Source organism: Oryx dammah, unplaced genomic scaffold, assembly GCF_014754425.2.
Source record: "Oryx dammah isolate SB20612 unplaced genomic scaffold, SCBI_Odam_1.1 HiC_scaffold_4, whole genome shotgun sequence".
Taxonomy (NCBI): domain Eukaryota; kingdom Metazoa; phylum Chordata; class Mammalia; order Artiodactyla; family Bovidae; genus Oryx; species Oryx dammah.
Window position 1 is genome coordinate 2,126,054 of NW_024070188.1, and position 24,168 is coordinate 2,150,221.

At 39.3% G+C, this 24,168-nt stretch overlaps 1 protein-coding gene across 3 annotated transcripts in view; it reads right to left on the reverse strand.

The window, feature by feature from the left end:
* The window catches only part of COL12A1 (collagen type XII alpha 1 chain), a 120,709-nt gene that overhangs the window by 14,475 nt on the left and 82,066 nt on the right, over positions 1–24,168 (reverse strand). For all 3 annotated transcript variants that reach the window (XM_040239048.1, XM_040239045.1, XM_040239047.1), the window contains 12 exons: positions 23,808–23,972; positions 22,474–22,512; positions 22,239–22,377; positions 19,442–19,584; positions 19,043–19,152; positions 13,724–13,873; positions 11,757–11,834; positions 10,342–10,428; positions 8,870–8,923; positions 4,798–4,893; positions 3,497–3,550; positions 3,093–3,146 (listed from right to left, as the gene is read on the reverse strand). In XM_040239048.1, coding sequence (XP_040094982.1) covers positions 3,093–3,146; positions 3,497–3,550; positions 4,798–4,893; positions 8,870–8,923; positions 10,342–10,428; positions 11,757–11,834; positions 13,724–13,873; positions 19,043–19,152; positions 19,442–19,584; positions 22,239–22,377; positions 22,474–22,512; positions 23,808–23,972 — 1,169 coding nt within the window. The remainder of the gene's footprint in view (positions 1–3,092; positions 3,147–3,496; positions 3,551–4,797; positions 4,894–8,869; positions 8,924–10,341; positions 10,429–11,756; positions 11,835–13,723; positions 13,874–19,042; positions 19,153–19,441; positions 19,585–22,238; positions 22,378–22,473; positions 22,513–23,807; positions 23,973–24,168) is intronic.

Consider the following 24,168-nt stretch of genomic DNA (forward strand, 5'->3'; position numbering starts at 1 on the left):
TTCAGAAACTTATAGAGATAAACATTTCAGACTGTTTTCTGGACGATCTAGGCCTGCTTAACAAAAAACAGACTCTAAGTTCATCTGATGTAATATCAACACCACTCCTGGGAGCCACTTAAGAAGCAAAAATGCTCTTCGTATGGTTTGGACAGTTGAATGTCATCTAAATTTCCTCCAACCACTGTAGAAAACATTCTTTTGCTTTCATTTTTTAAGGTAAGTATCATGTCTATGAATAATCCTCCTTCAGTCATCCTAAGAACTTCCTGATCAACCATTTTTTCTTTTTTTCCTTGCTTTACTGAGCTATAATTGACAAAATCATATATATTTCTGGTGTACACATGATGTTTTGATACATGTAGACATTGTGTATTGATTACCACAATCAAAGTAACACGTCCATCACCTCACAGAGCTATCATTGTGTATGTGGTGAGACTAAGACACACTCTATTAGCAAATTTCAAGTACACAATATAGTATTAACTACAGTCATCATAATGTACATTAGATCTCCAGAACTTATCTGGCATAACTGAAACTCTGTATCCTTTGTCTACCATCTCCCCATTGCTCCCTCTTTTGCAGCCCCTGGCAGCCACCTGCTCCCAGGAGTTCAGCTTTTTTGAGATTTCACACGTAAGTGAGATCATGCAGCATTTCTTTTTCTGTGCTTTGCTTATTTCAGGTGGTATGTCCTCCAGGTTCAAGGTTTATCCATGTTTTGGAAAACGATAGCATGTCCCTCTTCTTTTAAGACAGCATAATATTCTATTATATATATTAAACATATATTCATATATAAAAATATCACATCTTCTTTATCCACTCACTCACGAGCGGACAGTTAGGTCTAACCAGGCATTTTCTCTTAGAAGTAACATATACCTAAATTGGGATGAGGCGGATTCTATTCTGGTGACCTCAGAAGGGCTACCACTGAGCCATCTACAGAACTTTGTGCTGCAAATTTTATTTCTTTTACTTTCCATTTTCAAAGCTGCAGCAGTTATTGCTGCTTCCCTCCATGGGAGGGTGGCCAAGAGGACCTGTGGTCGCTTTCACAGGTGCATGTGTATGACTTGCCTCAACATGTACTTGTCTTGCTACTTTCTAACAGTCCCCAAAACTGTGGCTCATTTGAAAATCAATCTGTGCTGAAGGCAACCCAAGCCTCTTGCTTCTACCAACTCCATCTTGGTAGCACATCTTCCTTCATCACCATGGTCTTGGGCGTGCTCTCCTGAGCTTTATTCTCTTCTTTCCCACCACAGGGTTCAAGTTTCTTCCTTCCTTCCTTCCTTTCTTCATTCCTTCCTTCCTCTCTCTGTCTCCCTTTCTTTCTCTTTTGGCTGAGATGCCTGCACCCAAAGTCTAACTTTCCAAAACCGTTTATGTTCCATCAGCTGTGACTCTTACTCTCAGCATTAGTGACAGGAAAGTGAGTTGTAGGTACAAGGCTGTGATGGAAAAAAGATGAATAATTTCCTGAAAACTTTCCTCACTCTCAACATGAGGGTCCTGGGTTGCCTCACCACAAAGCTGGATTCACAGATTAAAATGTGAGAGTGAAAAACACAGTCCTTCCCACCTCTTCACTTTTCAGGGAAGCAGTGATGGTGGGGATGGCTGCCTGACCACCAGCTCAGAAGGAGCGTGTTGATGGGGTGGGCACTGACCACCCAGCAAGTCTGCATGGAACCCATGCGGAAGCACATGCCAACCCAACACGGCTTCTGCAGTAGCGGTGGCAAGGGAGGCAGCCCATCATTACTTCTGTTGTTTTTTTTTTAATTGGAGTATATTTGATCTATAATGTTGTATTTAATTTTTGTTATACAGCAAGGTGACTCAGTTATACATATACATTCTTTTTCATATTCTTTCTTATCATGGTTTATCATAGGACATTGAACTATATTCAATATCCGTTATTACTTCCTGACTGTGATATTTTTGGTTTTGTTGACTAATTGCCTATACCAACTGGTCACCCTTGCAATATCATTGTGGTCCTTTATTATAAGACAAGAATTCAAATAAAACTAGAGTGCCAGTCTCAAAAGAGTCAGAAAATATGTATAAGTACCAGCGGGTCCCAGGCTCCCAGAGAACAGTTTTCTCTTTGACCTCATTTTCTCATAAATTCAAGAGTAGGCACTGGAACAAATAAATTTCATTGGCAAATCATCCAACATTTGGTATTATCTGGGCAAAATTTTGCTCCATCTGATTGACCCAACTCTTCTGCCCCACGGTGTCTTGGAGGTGTTAAGGTTAACAAATCAATGCGTAAGTGACAACTATTATAGCCCTGGCCCTCTCAGAACCTGCTGCTAGTCTTCTGTTTTGACTTGATTAGTCAGAATACAGACAACACTCAGACTGCTGTCTAAACCAGAAGGTGCTGAAGTCATTAGTGCCTTGGTTCTGAGCAGCTCTAAAACCTTCTATTAAAGCATCTGTGGTCTCCTATGAAACCAAATGTTTCTGTAACATTAAACAGAGCACAGAACTCACTGTGCTTCTCACCTATTTGTCCTAGAAAATATTGGGTCTCCTGCACTGATTTCCTCATTACTCAACAACAGACCTGAGATCTGCCATAAATAAGCAAAATTCCTACTAAGTTCCAGTTGCTATCCATCACAGAGGCCTGCAGATGGTATCTGAGTTCATAGAAAAGATGTCCCTGACCACATACAAAGTGCCACGGGAATCAAGACTATTTATAGAGTTACATAAAAGATGCCTCATAAAAAATTTTTAATTTTCAGATTTAATGCAGTTTTCTAGGATTCTTGAATCTCTTTCCAATGAACCAAAAGTTGTTGGTTTTCAGAGCATGCTGAATTTTTTAAAATTTCCAAAATTCTAATGACTCATTTAAAGTCCCACCATTTTGTTTCATAGACCTTGAGATTGCCCTGGTGTCAGTTGGCCCACTGATATTAGCTTTTCTGCCTCCTATGAGATATGTGAACTCTGTATTTCCAACCACACCAACTGAACTTTGGGATGGGGGCGGTTAATTAGTAGGCAATAATCATGTCCAATGTCGTTAGAGGCCACACAAGAAAACTTACTCTGTCTCCTGGAGGGCCCATTGGTCCTGGTGGGCCAGGTAATCCTGGAGTTCCCTACACAAAAGGAAACAAGCAAGAAAACACTGTAATAAACTTCTTGTGTGAGGAAAGGAATTCGTGTCCTTCTCCAAAACGTTTGGAAGAAAAGTCAGGGGACTCTGAGAAGGAACAGAAACTCAGTACCAAGCGCAGAGCCAGCCTGAGAGCGAGACGCTAGCTCAGTCAACAAGCCCAGACCTGACTGCATAGCCCCAGTCTGAAGCCTCAGACCAGGCGACGGAATGGAAAACGGCCAGGCTTCTGCTCTGCGGCTTAACCTTGGTTCACCTTCTGAGGCACTACAAGGGCAACTTTGCAAAGAACACTTGACGAGTCAAGAAAAGGCAAGGTGAAGAACAACTCACAGTCCGGCCTGGAAGTCCTGGCTCTCCGGCATCGCCCTTCATTCCCTGGCGACCCTGGAGCAAGCAGTGGGAAAACAGGTCTCAGCATTTTACAGAAATTAAGTGAAAAGGGAAGACGTGAGTCATTCCTGAAATCTCTATCACTTCATAAATCCAATGAAGCATATTTGTGAAGGGAGATGAATAAATTATTTTGGGGACTGATGCTCACTTTTTAAACTACAAATGCTGTTATAATTTCCATTTATCGTGTTATGGGATCATTTTATATAATCATGGGATAATATGCCTTTTTTAAAAGAACCCAAGTTGAAGGGGAAACTATTTTTATTATTTAACATATTTAATTTGGTGCTAACTGTAATGGAGAGTCAATGAAATGTAACATAATTTTGTTCTGTATAACATGCTAGAAGACACTTGTTAATAGGCAAATCTGAATTAAAGCTGATAATTTAATAGTAGCAATAAGAAAATAAATAGAAATAAAACTCTCCAAACACCCCTGTGGATGTGAAGCTAAAAGTAGATGCATTCAACCCTGTTCCTTTTTCACAGCTGCACTGAGAGGTATGCAGGGTCTTAGTTCCCTGACCAGAGATTGAACCTGTGCCCCCTGCAGTGAAGCTCTCAGTCTTAACCACTGGACCCCCAGGAAAGTCCTGCATTCAACCCTTTTGAGTGAAAAGAAAAATCCAGTTCCTTCAAATGTTTCATTTCTAGCTATATCTGATATAGATTATTTTTTCTCTAAATGCCAAAAAAGAAAGGTCTTTAAAGGGAGTTTAGACTTAAATTTAAAACTATGTAATTATCTGGATTCTTATTCATATGCTGTATTTGTTTTATCTTAAAGTATAGAAGAAAGTAGTTAAATGAAACACCAGCCTTTAAGGTAAGACACTTCTCCTAAGTTCAGATTGGCATTTGGAATAAAATAAAATTTTACTGAAGTAATGACCTAGATAAATAAGTCATAAATATCAGACAGAACCTTAGGGCCTGCCACAGACTCAAAGCCATTTCAAAGCTTTCAGGATATTAAAGGATATTTGCATTACTTATTAAAATAATTTTTAAAGGTCAAAGAAGTAGCAACCATTTTTCCTACATAGTTACGTATTATTACATATGCTATTTACATATCTGAAATTACAGTCACAGGAAGTCATCTCAATGACTAAACTTGTTGAGTTTTCTGAAAAAACACTTGAATTTGGCAAAATAGAGTAGAAAATGTTCCAGTTAAATTCAGCATTAATCCACCATCCTCATTTCATACAGAAAGCCTTTGTGCTTACTTGTTCACCAGGAATAGAGAGGCCATTGGGTCCCTGAGGGCCTGGAGGACCCTGGGGTCCAGGAGGACCTGTATCTCCACGAGGACCGGGGGGGCCCTACATACAGAACAGAGAAACAAGCACAGAGTCATAGACTACCCTTCCAGGGCTGTCTTCACAGCTCTAAGATACCAGTCAGAATCTGCAAGCGTTTTAGAAATTGCCTCATCTATTGGGTTGACCAGAAAACCCAAACGAAGCTTTCGGCCAACCCAATATAAAAGTATTTGTTAATGTCGTCCCTTTCTTCCTTTGACTACTCACTAAAAGAACTGGAAAGTACAATAAATTCACAAGAGCACGTAAATTTCCCAACCTATTTTCACATGGGAATAGGTTTCTTAAAAAGTAAAATACATCAAATATATTCATATATCTATAGTCAATACCCAGCTGTGGATGTGACTGGTGATAGAAGCAAGATCCGATGCTATAAAGAGCAATATTGCATAGGAACCTGGAATGTCAGGTCCATGAATCAAGGCAAATTGGAAGTGGTCAAACAAGAGATGGCAAGGGTAAACGTTGACATCCTAGGAATCAGCGAACTAAAATGGACTAGAATGGGTGAATTTAACTCAAATGACCATTATATCTACTACTGCGGGCAGGACTCCCTCAGAAGAAATGGAGTAGCCATCATGGTCAACAAAAGAGTCCAAAATGCAGTACTTGGATGCAATCTCAAAAACGACAGAATGATCTCTGTTCATCTCCAAGGCAAACCATTCAATATCACAGTAATCCAAGTCTATGCCCCAACCAGTAATGCTGAAGAAGCTGAAGTTGACGGTTTTATGAAGACCTACAAGACCTTTTAGAACTAACACCCAAAAAAGATGTCCTTTTCATTATACGGGACTGGAATGCAAAAGTAGGAAGTCAAGAAACACCTGGAGTAACAGGCAAATTTGGCCTTGGAATGCGGAATGAAGCAGGGCAAAGACTAATAGAGATTTTGCCAAGAAAATGCACTGGTCATAGCAAACACCCTCTTCCAACAACACAAGAGAAGACTCTACACGTGGACATCACCAGATGGTCAACACTGAAGTCAGATTGATTATATTCTTTGCAGCCAAAGATGGAGAAACTGTATACAATCAACAAAAACAAGACCAGGAGCTGACTGTGGCTCAGATCATGAACTCCTTATTACCAAATTCAGACTCAAATTGAAGAAAGTAGGGAAAATCGCTAGACCATTCAGGTATGACCTAAATCAAATCCCTTATGATTATACAGTGGAAGTGAGAAATAGATTTAAGGGCCTAGATCTGATAGATAGAGTGCCCGATGAACTAGGGAATGAGGTTCGTGACATTGTACAGGAGACAGGGATCAAGACCATCCCCATGGAAAAGAAATGCAAAAAAGCAAAATGGCTGTCTGGGGAGGCCTTACAAATAGCTGTGAAAAGGAGAGAGGCAAAAAGCAAAGGAGAAAAGGAAAGATATAAGCATCTGAATGCAGAGTTCCAAAGAATAGCAAGAAGAGATAAGAAAGCCTTCCTCAGCGATCAATGCAAAGAAATAGAGGCAAACAACAGAATGGGAAAGACTAGAGATCTCTTCAAGAAAATTAGAGATACCAAGGGAACATTTCATGCACAGATGGGCTCAATAAAGGACAGAAATGGTCTGGACCTAACAGAAGCAGAAGATATTAAGAAGAGGTGGCAAGAATACACAGAAGAACTGTACAAAAAAGATCTTCATGACCCAGATAGTCATGATGATGTGATCACTAATCTAGAGCCAGACATCTTGGAATGTGAAGTCAGGTGGGCCTTAGAAAGCATCACTACGAACAAAGCTAGTGGAGGTGATGGAATTCCAGTTGAGCTGTTTCAAGTCCTGAGGGATGATGCTGTGAAAGTGCTGCACTCAATATGCCAGCAAATTTGGAAAACTCAGCAGTGGCCACAGGACTGGAAAAAGTCCGTTTTCATTCCAATCCCAAAGAAAGGCAATGCCAAAGAATGCTCAAACTACCACACAGTTGCTCTCATCTCACATGCTAGTTAAAGTAATGCTCAAAATTCTCCAAGCCAGGCTTCAGCAATACATGAACCATGAACTCCCTGATGTTCAAGCTGGTTTTAGAAAAGGCAGAGGAACCAGAGATCAAATTGCCAACATCCACTGGATCATGGAAAAAACAAGAGAGTTCCAGAAAAACATCTATTTCTGCTCTATTGACTACGCCAAAGCCTTTGACTGTGTGGATCACAAGAAACTGTGGAAAATTCTGAAAGAGATGGGAATACCAGACCACCTAACCTGCCTCTTGAAAAATCTGTATGCAGGTCAGGAAGCAACAGTTAGAACTGGACATGGAACAACAGACTGGTTCCAAATAGGAAAAGGAGTACGTCAAGGCTGTATATTGTCACCCTACTTATTTAACTTCTATGCAGAGTACATCATGAGAAACGCTGGACTGGAAGAAACACAAGCTGGAATCAAGATTGCTGGGAGAAATATCAATAACCTCAGATATGCAGATGACACCACCCTTATGGCAGAAAGTGAAGAGGAGCTAAAAAGCCTCTTGATGAAAGTGAAAGAGGAGAGAGAAAAATTTGGCTTAAAGCTCAACATTCAGAAAACGAAGATCATGGCATCCGGTCCCATCACTTCATGGGGAATAGATGGGGAAACAGTGGAAACAGTGTCAGACTTTATTTTGGGGGGCTCCAAAATCACTGCAGATGGTGACTGCAGCCATGAAATTAAAAGACGCTTACTCTTTGGAAGAAAAGTTATGACCAACCTAGATAGCATATTCAAAAGCAGAGACATTACTTTGCCAACAAAGGTCCGTCTAGTCAAGGCTATGGTTTTTCCTGTGGTCATGTATATATGTGAGAGTTGGACTGTGAAGAAGGCTGAGCGCCGAAGAATTGATGCTTTTGAACTGTGGTGTTGGAGAAGACTCTTGAGGGTCCCTTGGACTGCAAGGAGATCCAACCAGTCCATTCTGAAGGAGATCAGCCCTGGGATTTCTTTGGAAGGAATGATGCTGAAGCTGAAACTCCAGTACTTTGGCCACCTCATGGGAAGAGCTGACTCATTGGAAAAGACCCTGATGCTGGGAGGGATTGGGGGCAGGAGGAGAAGGGGACGACCGAGGATGAGATGGCTGGATGGCATCACGGACTCGATGGACATGAGTCTGAGTGAACTCCAGGAGATGGTGATGGACAGGGAGGCCTGGCGTGCTGCGATTCATGGGGTCGCAAAGAGTCAGACACGACTGAGCGACTGAACTGAACTGATAGTCCTAGATTCATTCAGAGATCAAACCTCAAGATTCACTAGATTTGATTTCTTTTAAGCTGGTCCTGATTCCTCTTAGACTTGGGCTGATTTCTGGGACTAACATACATCTACATCAGGCAAGGAAAGAACAGATATGTTCACTCTATGCAGGAGCTTCTTTGCAGGGTGTCCAGATAGAAAAGGACAAACCTGGAGTTAGACAGACCTGGGTCAGCACCCCAGCCTCACTTTCCTGAGTTAGCTTAATGACAGTAGGACAAAAACTGCACATCACCTTCATAATACATCCCCCCAAGATGCTGGAGTTGTCTTACGGAGACAGTTTTGAACCGGTAGAAGAGGCCAGTGACCCCCAGCGAAGGCAGATGTCGCAGGCTCGGCTCTTTCTCTGAGAGAGAGGAACCCTCCCCAGCTCCCTCTAGTGGGACTCTGTTCCTTGAAGGGGGTCTTCCAGCTGATGGCCAGGACTGCCCCTCTGCTTCCCCATATGAGAGTAGAGCCCTTAGGTGCTTCTATAGGTCTCCCTTGGGCAATTCCCACTTCAGTGACATACCCTGCACATTCCTTTATCTGACTAATCTAATCTACCATTCTGATATCCAGAGGCAAGACAGAGATCATTATATTGCCTAAGGCTCACTAAACTTGAATCCACTTGTTCAAGGGCACATTACCCGGTGAGCGGAAATTTAAATAAAGAGACTTCAACATATAGGTGAAAACGTAAATGCACTCTAAAATATACTTACAATTGCCCCACTGACACCTCTTTCACCTCTCGGACCTTTAGCACCCGGTCCTCCCTAAAACACATGGTAAGAGCACATTTTAGGGTGAACACAGGAAACAAGGAGGAAGCTGATACATAAAAATTGCTTTAAGAAGCAGCGCATACTCCAGACAACCAATACTTCTACGGCTATTATGAAATATGGAAGTAAATACTTTCTATCATACAAATGTGTGGGAAAGGAGAATTTCAAAACCTTCTTAAGGATTTCATTTTTTATATTCTGATCTTTCCTTAACTGTTAGCAAATTTTGAAGTTGATTTGAAAATTTGAGGTTTACTAAAAAAAAAAAAGCATTACTTTAAATATAATATTTAAGCATTTCTAAGGAAAAATATCTATTTTGGAATAATATGAGTGTATTCTTCAGGGAAAATAATATGCAATAAGAAGACTCTTTCAGAATCTCAGAACATGTAATTTAGTAACAGGAATTCAGAGACTTGTTCACTGAACAAAGAGGAAATAAACATGATACTGATATCCAACAACATTATCTTACAATTAGGAAAAAAATTCCTACTTCTCAAAAACATTGAGGTCACATCCAAGGTATAATTTTATGATTATAAATATAAATCAGGTAAGTCACTATTAATTAAAGAAAATATATGATGTTAATTCCAGATATATTTTGATTCCATATATGAGGAGCTGGTTTGTAATTAACCTAAAATCAATTTACATTATTTGTTAACAACCATGTATAGTAAAAGCTGGTATTCTGAGGCTCTTTAAGCTGTTTCTATGTTACTTAACCCATGTTCTTAAAAGAGGTCAATAAAGCTTGTGGTACTACTTCCATTCGGAAAAACCAGCCCGGGTCACATGTAATTGATCAACAAAGATCTAATACTGTACTCTTCAGTGTTTTGCATTACATTTTATTGGTCTCCCCTCCCCCCATGGAAAGACCTGGTCAGTCTTCTCACTCAGGTTATTCCTAACCCCAACACTTTCACCCAGAGTTTATGATATCATCACATACATAATTATCCTCTATATGTTATTCTATGATATGCTTGCTAATAACATACACATATCCTAGGCATTAGTTTTTTGGGATCAGCTTCTCAATTATTGCTCCATAATATAGGTACAAGAAGCTTTCAGGAGATGTAAGGAATTTTCAAAATCATGTAATTAAAGAGAGAAACCCAAATCCATGTCTTGAAAAGCTCTTGAATGCTAGCCCATATCATTCATTCTCATGTGAGTAGAGAAATGTGTTCAAATGCTTTCAGGTTTTCTTCTGGATTTACTCCAGTTCAGATCTCAAGATGTGCTGTGAAAATGGTCTGCAATTCATCTTGTTCTGTCCTACAACACACCAGTGGCTAGAAGCATTTTATGCGCAACACACTGACCAAAGGATGATTATGCCAAAGATTTAAGTGGAAATACTAGAAGGACTATTTCAGTCTCCTTACTGCAGGGCCGGGGGGTCCCGGAGGTCCAACGCTGTCCTGTGTACATGTGCAAGCGTTTGGAAGAGCTGGGCATTTTGCTTCATCTCTCTGAAATTTGGAAAAGAATATTTATCTCTGAATTGAAAGTAAACATAGCCTCTTATCTGCCACACCCACTTATACACACAAGGAAATCTATTTCCCAACTTAAAGGAATAATTTTTAATTATGATTACAAAGTCTTATGCCCAATCTTGCTATGCTCCTTTTTGTCTTTAAAAGTTTTGCTTTGGGAAATCTCACATAAGATATGTTTACAAAACCATCAACAGGACCCCTGGTAATTTAATCCAATTATCTCTAGTCTGGCATTAGAGAAATGCTGAGTGTTTCAGATATGGATGCCCATTTCATTCAGAATAAAATTTAAAATCCCTTCCACAGCCTACAGGCCTTACACGGTCTGCAAAACAGCACCCCACCACCTTGCCCCCTCCACTGCCCACCACCTCCCCTCTCCTTCACTCTGCCCCAGCCCCTCTCATCCACTTCTTGCTTCTCAGATGTTCAGGGCACCTTGTGGCCTTAGGGCCTTTACACTTACAGTCCCCTCTGGTTGGAATGCTCTTTCTCCATTATCCACATTGTTTGTCCCCTCACTTCACTCAGGTCTCTGCTTAAATCTCACCTTACCCCTGAGGGCTGAGGGTACTCACCTGGCTACCTGTCCTTGTACCCTGGTTTGTTTTCTATGACTTTTCACTCGATAACATAGTATACACCTACTTATTAACTCCTCCTCTTCCTCTGCCTTTCACTAGAATATTCCTTTTCCCTGCTATAACTCCAGCACATAGGACAGTGCCTGGCTTATAACAGGTGTTCAGTAAGTACTTGTTGAGGAAACAATGTACACTTATTTGGTGGGTGTGTGCAGCTCACTGTTTGCCATGAACTTCAAATCCATCTTCAGCATTCAACTTTGTAATCATCACCACCTACACAGATAATATGGGGGAAGGCCATCACTCGAGCATTTCTACTTAGACATCCAGAGAGGTGTGATGGCTGATCCTGTAAAGGACTTAATAAGCATTTGTTGTAAAATGCTGGCATTTTACAAGCAATAGGAGGACTCTGCAGTAAATGGGTTTATCAGACATGCTGATTGAAGCAGGACTTTTCTGACTATGCCTAACCACTTGGCTGTTAGGGAGAATTTCCAGGTGCGGTCCGCTACATTCTTGGCTTTTGAGGGGAGGGTCCCCAGCCTGAGCTGCGGTCGTTAATGAGCACGCACACCATGTGTGTCCCTGGCTCCATCCTGAACATGCAGCTGCTGAGGGCTACTTCCTCTCCCAGGCCATCCTCATCCACATCTCTTATTCCTCGAAGACTAATAAAACCATGACAAAATTCCATTCTGTTTCACTTACTCTGGAGGGAATATCACAGCATCTGTCTCTACTGGTCCACACCGGACTGCAGACAATATCAAAATTCTGGATTTGGAACTGTAAATAACCAACAGTAACATGAGCTAAAGATGCGAGAAAAACATTCCATATTAATATTTCCACATTTTAACCTCTGCTAACTTCTCACGCAGACTCTCTAGAGGGTTCAGGCAATGAGAGCAATGTGATCCTAACCTCCTAAGAACAAAAAAAAACCTATGCCTCAGAGAAAGGGACAGTAAAGCAAAATGCATATTGATAATCCCACTTCTGATTCATTTCCTTGGCTAAAATGAAGTGTGTCATTGAGGTTTTTTTTTTTTTTTATAAAGAGAACATTGATTTATTTTAAAATGATAAGTGCATTTAATTCAGAATTTTAATTTGAAGATTACACACATTTAAATCAACTTTTAAGAGTCTACCTCTGTAAAAAAAAAAAGTAACATTTAAAAAAATTCCTCACTTATTCTTAAATTGATGCTCTGCTTATAAATTCTTACCTAGGGGCCAACTAATAATTTCATGTTTACCTTCAGCTTAACTATTTCAATATACATATATTTTCTATCTTTCTACACTTAAAAAACAGAGTTCTTTGGATAAAAAAAGAGAAGGTCACTTAGATATAGTCATTCTTTCTTTTATAAACTTGTTCTATTTAAATATTAAACCCAATATTCAATAAATGATTTTAATTGCAATTATATTACTTGTTCTAACTAGTTCTTCCCTCATGGCTCTGAGGGTAAAGCATCTGCCTGCAACCTGGAGGAGCCTGGTAGGCTACAGTCCATGAGGTCACAAAGAGTTGGACATGACTGAGCAACTTAACTTCAACTTTACATGGTGAAAGCTAAGAGTGTTTGCAAGTTCAAGTTCTACATTGAGGGTTAAAAATTTCATTTCTGAATAGAGAAGAAAATTGTGTCCATGAAAGAAAGCTAAGCTTATTAAAAGCAATTTTAAAACATAATAGAAGGGCTTCTCTGCTGGCTCAGCAGTAAAGAATCCGTCTGCCAGTGCAGGAGACACAGGTTCAATCCCTGATCTGGGAAGATCCCACATTCCATGTAGCAACTAACCCCGTGCACCGCAACTATCGAGCCTGTGCCCGAGAGCCTGGGAGTCACAACCACCGAGCCCACGTGACGCAACTGGAGCAGCGCATGCGCTAGAGCCCGTGCTCGCCCGCAGGAGGAGCCGCGGCACCGAGGAGCCAGACGCCACGGGCAGAGAGTAGCCCCCACTTGTCACAACAAGGGAAAAGCCTAACAGCAATGAAGACCAAGCACAGCCAGAAATAAACAAGTAAAATTATCTTTAAAAATAATAGAAGCCAAAAATAGTAGCCTTGCTTTCAGAACAATGTTATTATTAATCAACATTTATTATGAACTTAGCCTGGTGCAGTGGAAACCTCAGGTTTTAACAGTTTATTACTAAATAGCATTGTAAAAGGGTTGGCAAGCCCCCGCCTCTAACTTAAGCCAATGACAGTTGTGAGGCGGCTGGCCTGACCCCTCTGTGAGGGAGTGTAGCTCTGTGACAGTCACAGCCAGAGTCCACAAATGCAAAATGTCCTGAATGCACAAAGCTGTGTCAACAGTTCCTACTTTTGAAGAGCAAAAACGTGACTTCGTTTACATTTCACTGATTCTCCTGGCAACCATTTATGCTGTGCTCTCCAGTTTGATTCAGTTTCAAGTCAACTACATGATGTTCTCTGGTGCCCTGACATCCTAATTTGCTTCTAGCAGTAAAGCACATTATCATGTTTTGTCAGTAGCGTATTACCTCAGTGTAACTTCCAGTGTTTCAATCTAACCAAGATATAAAACAATTAAAAAGATCATCGAGGGAAAAGCAAAAGTACCAATTACTTTGAAAAATGTCATTTCTATCTTTGTACAAGGTACCAAGAAAAATAAAACTGTGTTACTTACTGTGGCTGACTTCCTCTCGCCTTTAAGCAGTTTTCCAAGAATTTCATAACCATCAGTGGTGATATTTCCAGCTTCCTTGATATCCTTCTCTATAATCTCATAGCAGTCGATGTAAATCTTAACACTTTTCGGGGTCACTACGATATGAACCTAAAAAGATCATTCGTTTCCATTACAAAATTTCTACCCAGAACCATATGGCTGACTTCTACATATATCAGATCACACGTTAAAAAAATGTGTACTTAAAGCTATTTATGAAATTAAAAGACGTATGCTCCTTGCAAGAATAGCTACGACCAACCTAGACAGCTTATTAAAAAGCAGAGCTTTTTAGCAAAGCTTATTAAAACGCATTACTTTGCCAACAAAGGTCCATCTAGTCACGGCTATGGTTTTTCCAGTAGTCATGTATGGATATGAGAGTTGGATAATAAAGAGAGCTGAGCACCGAAGAATTGATGCTTTTGAACTGTGGAGTTGGAGAAGATTCTTGCAAGTCCCTTGGACTGCAAGGAGATCCAACCAATCCATCCTAAAGGAAATCAGTCCTCAATATTCATTGGAAGGACTGATGCTGAAGCTAAAACTCCAAGACTTTGGCCACCTGATGCGAAGAGCTGACTCATTTGAAAAGACCCTGATGCTGGGAAAGATTGAAGGTGGAAGGAGAAGGAGATGACAGAGGATGAGATGGTTAGATGGCATCACTAATGGACATAAGTTTAAATAAACTCTGGGAGCTGGTGATGGACAGGGAGGCCTAGCATGCTGCAGTCCATGGGGTCACAAAGAATCAGACACAACTGAGCAACTGAACTGAAAGCTATTCTCATCCCCAAATCAAGAGCCTTGGACTAAAAATTCAAGAACCAGGTTGCAGTGTCAATGCTGTTTAATTTAATAACATCAAATTAAACGAACCACTTAACCTCTCTGAATCTCAGTTTCCTCCCACTATTATACATCAGTATAATTTCTTATTTTCCCCACTATGTATTCTTCCTGAGATGGCCAGAGATAATACAGTAGATGAGATGACTCCTTAAACTATAGAGAGCTTTTCAAAAAACAAAAAAGACTGACAGATACAGAGAACAAACTTGTGGTTACCTGTGGCAGGGCAGGGGGGCAAAACGGTAGGGGATTAAGAGGTACATAGCAGTTTGTATAAAATAAGCTATAAATATATACTATACAAAATGGGGAACATAGTCAATATTTTATAATAACTACTAAAAAATAAATTATAGAAAGTGAACTATTACAAGTTTATAAATCACTAATAAATTGTTATACTCAGAACAAAGGAGCCTCGAATGTCTTCCAGTGATTTTGCTAAATCCAGTTTTTAATTTCTTAGTCCAGAATCCCTGCCAACTCACTGGAAAAGTCCCTGATGCTGAGAAAGATTGAGGGCAGAAGGAGAAGAGGGCATCAGATGAGATGGCTGGATGGCATCACCAATGCGATGGACATGAACTGGGGAGACTTCAGGAGACGATAAAGGGACAGGGAGGCCTGGCACGCTGCAGTCCACGGGGTTGCAAAGAGTCAGACATGACCGGGCAACTGAGCAACAACAACAGTCCTTGCCAAAAAGATCTTATGCACCATGTAGATACCTAACACAGGTTGTATCTGTTATAAAGAATCAGCTCTGGAAATCAAATTCAAGATTCAATTTCCTCATAAGAAAACAAACATGTTGATTTATTGTTGTTGGATATTGAAGATATTCAGAATCGTAAGAAATCTATTAGTACAGATAAATAATAAAACATCTATATTTCAATAATGTAAAGAATGGCTGCAGGCAATCTATGGCTTTATAGTTATGCCCAGAGTTTCTACTTATCACAGCCCAAATACCCAAGTAAGCCCATGATGATTACTTTAAAAAGTTTGGCTCCAAGTTAAGGAACTGAAATTCCATTAAATGCTTTAGAGTAAATAAGCATAAGGACAGTCTCCAGAGATTTTCTTTTTTTAACAGTAGATATTTTTTCCAAATAGAATCACCACCAAAACATTAATTTAGTGCATCTATAAGTACTATGAATTACATATTGCTTTTATTTAAAAGTGATATATGACTTACTAAAAATAATTTTAAATACCCCAGGGCAATCATCTAATATTGAATTCAAGATGAATACCTTACAGACATTCCCAAGGTATTTATTATCTAGTAAGAACTGGGATTTCTTTGGAGGGAATGATGCTGAAGCTGAAGCTCCAGTACTTTGGCCACCTCATGTGAAGAGTTAACTCATTGGAAAAGACTCTGATGCTGGGAGGGATTGGGGGCAGGAGGAGAAAGGGACAACCGAGGATGAGATGGCTGGATGGCATCACTGACTCGATGAACGTGAGTCTGAGTGAACTCCCGGAGTTGGTGATGGACAGGGAGGCCTGACGTGCTGTGATCCATGGGGTCGCCAAGAGTAGGACACGACTGAGCGACTGAACTGAACTGAACTGAAGAACTGAAACTTATTTATCAGATCTTATATGAACAATCGCAGAGGCTAACATTCAAAAGCTATTTGAAAAATCACAGTATCCAGAAAAACCATTTCAAAATCAAAGCTTTGAAGTGTTGAAACAAAATTATTCCAAATACACTTGTCACTCAATGTGAGCCAAAAAGAAACACATGCTAAAAATATATTTTGCTACGATCTCTTCAGTGTGTTTTATCGCATTTTAAACACATGCATAATTACATTTGATTGGCTCTTCATCTGGGTACCAGTGGGCCAAGTAATTAGGGAGTATTTCCCAACTGGGAAGCATGTTGGTCACAGACCAGTAGAACAAAGCAGGAACACTCTTGTCAACTCACCATCCTTCCCAAGGTCTGCCATCCCTTATTTTTCATCTATTCTACCTTTTTGTCTTATTACAAATTTCTCACTCAAATCTACATCATCTGTTACAATAAGATGGAGACAGAGAACTTTTCAAGAGAATCCTCCAGAAGCAGCAGTTGTCTGCCCTTCCCCACATAAGCTCTTTTAGTCTACCCCCTCTCTCCCAAGAGCCTCCTGCCTGTTATTTTCACTGATTTGCTGCTTCTCTCAGAGAACTACTTGTTCTTATCTCAAGGACTGAAGAACTTCAGTTCCCAAATTACGTGGGAAATGAAAGACGGGTGTTCCAAGTCCTTGGATCAGTATCCAATAGAGACTGAACTTGGTACTTGAATGGATGCAATAAATGAGAGTAGGTTATCAGAATGGGGTGGAGGAAGGAAGGAGGGGAAGAAAGCATAATGAAAAAGTAGAGGAGGGACAAAAAAATAGAAAGACACTATAACAAAAGAAGGCAGAGAATTTGAAAAGAAAAGGGTTTATGAGAACAAGAGAGATGAGGCATTACATAAAACCTAAGAACACAAATACCTCTCTATAAAGGCAAATTAAGATGGGAGGGTCAAAAAACAATTCTCTTGATATGTAGTAATTAATGACTATCACTATAGATCTCTTCAAAAATAGTGCCTTATTATTGCCAAGTAAAATGAAACATCCAATGAAAGTTGGAAATTAATCCTAGCCTAGACGGGGAATAATTTGGGGGAAAATAGATACATGTATACGTATGGCTGAGTCCGTGTACTGTTCACCTGAAATTATCACAATATTGTTAATCAGCTATACCCCAGTACAAAATAAAAAGTTTAAAAAGATAATAATATTTCCTAAATGATTGTTAAGTGGTTAGTAGCAGGCTGAGTTTCCAATATCTTCAGTGGGTATGGAAGAAAAATAAAATAGTTCTCTTTAGCAAGTTACTCAAATGTAAGTTTAATAGGCATATCAGTGAGCCAAAAAAAGTTCATAAGAACTTCGCCAGATTCAGCATCTATTACTGGACAAGAAGCAACTGAAGCTAGTAAAAATTTGTCAAACTAGAATCTTCTTTCCCAATAAGGCATTTATTTTCCTGCACTTTACCAGTAAAGTCTGTAACTTGTTGAGCAAGTATGCCTTTATACTCAGAGATCTCTGTTTCTCCATCATTGGTTTGTTTTGTTTTGTTTGGGGGGGTGGCTTATCACTAATGTGCTCATTGGGCTTCCCTGGTGGCTCAGTGGTAAAGAATCCACCTGCCAATGCAGGAGACACGGGTTCAATCCATGTCAGGAAGCTCCCCTGGAGAAGGAAATGGCAGTCCACTCCAGTATTCTTGCCTGGAAAATTCCTCAGACAGAAGAGCCTGGCAGGCTACAGTCCATGGGGTCCCACAGGGTTGGACACGACTGAGTGACTAAGCAACAGCAATGTGCACCCTGAGGCCTCTCCAAATCCCATGAGGAGAGTCCCTTGCTGTCTTCACCAAGAATCTGATTCATGAATAAGAAAACATTCTGGGAAGAAACCAAGATTCTCAGGAAGAGAATCAGCAAGAAATTCAGCTCAATCTACCTAATTATAGGGAAGTTCTTCAATTTTCACTTGAGAAATCAGATTGAATTGGAAATATTTGTTTTCTACATATGGGGACTAACTTTCTGAGCCTCATACTGGGAAAATTTTAAAGCTTGCACAGCAAATAGTCTTCCTCCTGTTCATTTGATCCAACTGATGCAAAAATTCCATTAAAAAGTCCACTCATAACCAAGACTGTTCACTTCCGATTCTGCCAATGTCAGTACTCTTATCTGTCAATTAATTGTCTGACAGCAAGTCTGTATTACCCTTGGATCTTAAAATTAAAAAATTAAGCTCATCAAAAATAGATAGTCCCCTAAGAATTTATCTTGGAAGTTTTATTAAAATGTTTCAGAGAAGTTGTAAATGTGTTCATGCAGAAGTTAATCTCATAAACAGTTATCTTAATTATGTTGGTAAATAGTGATAACTTTTAGACTGACATGTTTGTAACTTTTCAATAAATGAGCAAGCAGAAGCAGGTTACTATACTCTATAAAAGAAAAAATAATATCAACTAAATACAATCCACAAAAATTAAGCTTTTGACACAAAATTACATAAAGGTTCAAAATAAAAGGTAGAAAAATGGGCGTACAATATTGTATATACTATACAACTCATATTCTAAAAAGACATTTGCATTGAATATATATTGAAATGTTAACAGTAGTTAATCTCATTAACTAATAGATTAGTAGAAATATCATTTTCAATTTTCTTCTTTGAAAATTAATCAAATCCTCTGAAATAAGATGTTTTTAAAAGACATGGCTATGTTTCCACCAGTTTAACATACATTTTAATAAATAATAAATTGGTTTAAGTTTTAAGTCCACATACTTCTTTTATAAATAACCAGAAAATCTTATGTTTTTACCTTATGAAAACTTCCATAAAATAATGCCTTCACTTCATCTGTGTCAAATGTAACAGTCTGCACCTCACCTCTTGTATCCTTGTTAAAGAATGATAAGGTCTTGCTAGAAGCTGTAATCAACACATAATTGTTATTAAATCAAATGCATGGAGATTCTACACTGAAAGTATTAACAATTAATTCTTGTTGAAGAGATCTCTAAAAAATTAATAATTCAGTTAAGATAAAAGGTAATTCAAGTATTTACTGACGTATCTTTTTAAAACTTTAAACATAAAAGCATGATCCAGGAAATAGATATGAATATGTATATATACATCCAGAAGGTTCTTAAAGAGAAGGAAAAACATAATCAAAAATATGCATGCATGGGCCCTAAGAGAAGATAAAAATCCTTACGATCTGCAATCACCCCAACTTGTGGTTTATAGTCTCTGTCTGTGATCTGCCAAATTGCAAAAGGGTCGCTGGGAGTTTCTGGGAGGAGTCTGAATAGTAATATAATGGTATATGAAGGAGGGAGTCCATTGGGATGTAGTTCTCTGTTAGAAAAAGCAAAATTAATTAACTAATTAGTAAGGATTTCTCATCAGAAATAGATGATATTTAAAATTTTTGGACTAGAATCTTTTCATGACTAGTATTAGAAGCCATTTATAATAATCCAATTATAATAGTCTTTTTATTTATTTATTTATTTTTTATTTTACTTTACAATTCTGTATTGGTTTTGCCATACATTTGCATGTACACCCATGGTGGATTCATATCAATGTATAATAGTCTTTTAATAATACATTATTAAAAGGGGAAAAATTTAAGGATGAGACCTCAAAATAGCAAACACTAAAGACCCATTATGTAAGCAGTAATAGTTTATTTATAATCTGATAAAGTCAAAAAGTCTGGGAAACTGCCAAATGGTCTTTCATCCTACAGTTAATAAATCATTTTTTTCTAGATACATAGATGATTATAAAACCATATCACGATTTTAGAGTGATAAACATTGTATCTATGGATGTAATTTAAAGTGCATAAATCTCACTAAATATATTCAATTTCCAACATCAGGGATATGAGATCATAAGTAAGATGGCTCAAGGTTTCAATTTCTCCCTCCCTATACACTTCCAAAGTCCTCCCTTAAAATCAAATAAATCAAATAAGCTCCAGAAGGTCACACGTTCCCAGAAACAAAACCAATAATGTATGTGACGGCCACATACATGTGCAAATGTTTAGTGTTCATAAACGGATATGACTCAAGTTTCTTGGCTCTAAGGCTATCGAACATAAAATGTGGACCCATGTGTCCTTCTAGACTTGAGTCAATCATTGTTCTAAGGGAACCTCTGAAACAGAATTAATGGATTTTCGCCTGAGACCATTTAAAACCACTTTCTTCGTAAAGATAGGAAAAGGGCCTTGATAATCGGCCCATGGACAGAAAAGCAACTGCTCCACGGATCTGACAAAGGGCACAGAATGGCTCCTGGGGTTTTGAGCCTCAGTGCGCCACAGTGCCGACACTTCTGGAATATAGCGCTGTCCTATGCTTGTTTGTTTGTTTCGGGTTTTATTGGCATGTACTTGGTTTGCAATGTTGCATCTGCTTCTGCTATACAGCAAAGTGAATCAGTTATACAAATACATAGAGCCTCTCTTTTTTAGATTCTTTTCCCATCTGTTCAGGGAGGGACCTCTACTCCATACTCTGTAATGCCCTCCTTCTTAAAGCGTATGTTCTGGGCAAGCTGACACAATGTCTTTTGCATGTTCAAAACCCATCTTCATGATGAAGTGAAGTGAAGTGAGAGTTGCTCAGTCATATCTAACTCTTTGCCAACCCATGGACTACAGGCCGCCAGGCTCCTCTGTCCATGGAATCTTCTCAATATTCCACATTAAAAATAATATCGTCTCCATATAAAGTCATCAGTCATTTAGCCCATTTTTCTCCTTTTTCAGTTAATGAATGATTATGAAAAAAATAAAGAAGTATTTAATTGCATTTTATGCCTCTTTCAGCCACAAGATCTGAATCTTAAGAGGACAGTGGGCTGTCTTATGTGAAAATGTAGGAATCATAGCTTGAGGTGACAGAGTTAAACACTGGGTATTTCAGTTCACCGCAAAACCTAAAACTGCGAACTAGTGTGGTTAACCATAAAAGAGTTAGGAACTCACAGTGTGGTCACACTACAACAATACAACTATGCTTCCTTACAAGAAATTAGCCTTGGTTTCAGTCTGAATTTTCCGTCAGCTTTCCCAGAGCATTTCAAATTTCAGGCATCATCATCTGACCCTGTCCTAAGTGTCTGAAAACTTTATTTCTTGGTGTTCTTTCCTCTCCAGAAGGTGCCAAACACATATTTTGGTTATCAGAACCAGGTACAAACTTTCATCAAGTTAAATAACAACATCTAGAGCTGCCCAACAGGTTCCCGGAGCGCCAGCCAATAAAAATTAACTGCCGCCTGTCAGATCACAGATCACAGACAGACTGCTGCAGTCTTTCCTCTTCTGGAGTCAGAAACTCTAGGAAGAATGCCTGTTCCCATTCTTCACTGATTCCATCCAGCCCTTCTGCACCCATGGAGAAATGTTCAAGAGAACAAAGCGCCTCCCTGCTTAAATAATCTCCCTTAGAAGAAGCATAACTACAGTTCTAGCCTTAAATTCAAAAAGACTTAGTAATCCATCACGTGGCAGATACAGGATGAGATTCTCAGAGTAGCAGGCTTGGGTGCTAGTCCCCCATGTGACCTGATAAGAGACCCTTAACTCAGCCGTGGGGCTTCCTTGATGGCTCAGTGGTAAAGAATCTGTCTACAATGCCAGAGATGCAGGAGACACAGGTTCAATCCTTGAGTCAGGAAAATCCCCTGGAGGAAGGATCCACTCCAGTATTCATGCCAGGAGAATGCCAAGGACAGAGGAGCCTGGGGGGCTACAGTCCATGGGGTCGCAAAGAGTTGGACACAACTGAGCAACTGAACATACACATCACACACACACACGTACACACACACAACCCAACTGTACTTAAGGAAACCAAATCAGGTTATCCATAAGACTTTTCCGACAATTCTAAAATACCAGAGTGCTAAGAAGTCAGCAAAGATTCTAACAACCTCACAAAATCCTCTGGCCCATGGTAAGAAAGAGACCCTCCTGTTGTCAGACTCACACTGTAGGCTGGTTCACAAAGGCATTCTTCTGAAGCCTGTAAGATGAGTAGCTGGGGAAAGAGCCTGACTCCAGGGAGACTCCTTGCACAGAAGCAAAATTCTTTTCTGTCAGATTGTATGCTTCAAGCATCTTAAAACCTTCACATCAGAACAGAAAATATTGAAATGAAGTTATTTGAATTATCTTATTGCTTAAACCCTGAAATGAATTAGCCCAAGAGTATGAACGCTTACCTGGTGAGGTGTAGCCATCCAAATAAATGAGAGGGCAACCTGCAACGTACAGCATTGTTTAAGTACAATTCACCAAGGAATACTAAAATTATACATGCACAGAAAGCACCTGCATAAGTACAGCAAGTAACAAACCTGTTCATTCATTTATAGAACATAACAATCAAACTTTTTCTAAGTGGTTTTGTGTAGATTTTCAACTTGTAGGAGAAATTATACTATTGAGCAATGTAACCATGTTTTCTGGAGAGTCTCCAGTCCACCTGGAATTTTACAATGTTCTTAAGAATGGTAAGACAGAATTAAAGGGGGAAATTTATATATTTTTTTCAATGGATTAAAGAACGTTTCACCCAGGGAACTTTAAATTTGTGCAAGGGCAGGAGGAATTTGTTGCCAGCCAATCCTCTTCTTGGCCAAACACTGGAGGCTCGTGCTCATCACTGAACCATCCAGGGGCAGGTGTGCAGGGGGTCTCAACCTGGGGCCCAGAGCTGGAACAGGGAAGGCTGTATGCAAGACTCCCTGGAATGGATGGAGCAGCTGCTGCTCGCTGCTCACTTTCACTAGTGCAGCTCCCTTCTGAGCTTCAGTGTTAATTTTTACAATAAGCCATTAACATTTGTTTACTTCCGCCGCCTCTAACCAGAGTTCTGAGATTCTAATATAATGTTTAATAGGGAAAAAAAACAACACTTCAAAAGCACAGCTCTGTCTGGGATTAGGGGTTTAGATGAGCCTCTCAACTATTTCCTTAATCTAATACTCCAAAAATCAGAGTTCATGAATGGGGAGGAGGACAAATGGATTCAAATCTTTTGTCCTTCACTGCATCTTAAAAGTTAAACTGGAGGTCTCGCTATACCATGAATATACCCAAAGAAACAAATGAGAACTGAGTGCATTTCTACAGTGCACACGCACATAAGGCTGTTTTTTCCTGGCTCTCTTGAAGCACAAATGTTGACAGAACAAATACCAATTGATTACTAACAGGGAAAACCTTCACCTCACAGAAATGCTTCTATAAATGTATTTCTAAGTTGAAGATTCATTTTCTCAAATGTCACAGGCATTGAGATGGTGGGAAAAGGATATATACAAACATTTTATTTCCATACAAGGAATATTGCATCTTCAAGACTAAAAATGGACCTCTGACAAGCTCACAGCTAGCATGATCTCAATAGGAACAGTGATTCATCAGGTTCTCAAGTGGTTTCCCAGGATCTATTTCTGCACAGACTTGATCTTGCTTAGGATAAGGAATGGTCTACTCAATAGTCATTTTTCAAAACAAGTGAGACTATGGATCCATATGGACCATGACTTACTTGAAGTGGCAGTTTCACACACAAATGTGATGAGGTTGTCCTCTATCTTCTCAAAAGATTCAAAGTCATCCACAATGAACACGTGTCGTTCGCTTGGTTTGCTAGCTATGTTGGCAAGTTCATTGTAGTCAACATCAGCCACACCAACTACAAAGACACTGAACCCTGCAGAGCAATGTTTACAGAATTACACAAACTTTTGTCCATCTTTTATTGTCTAAACAATTCAAAATAAGATCTTATCAGAAATGATGCCAAACTGTCTCAGCTTATGCATCAAGTTCTTTCAATTGACATAAAGTCTCCTTAATTTATACTTTTTCCTATTTTTTGGCTTATAAAATTCAGTTAATTGAATTTC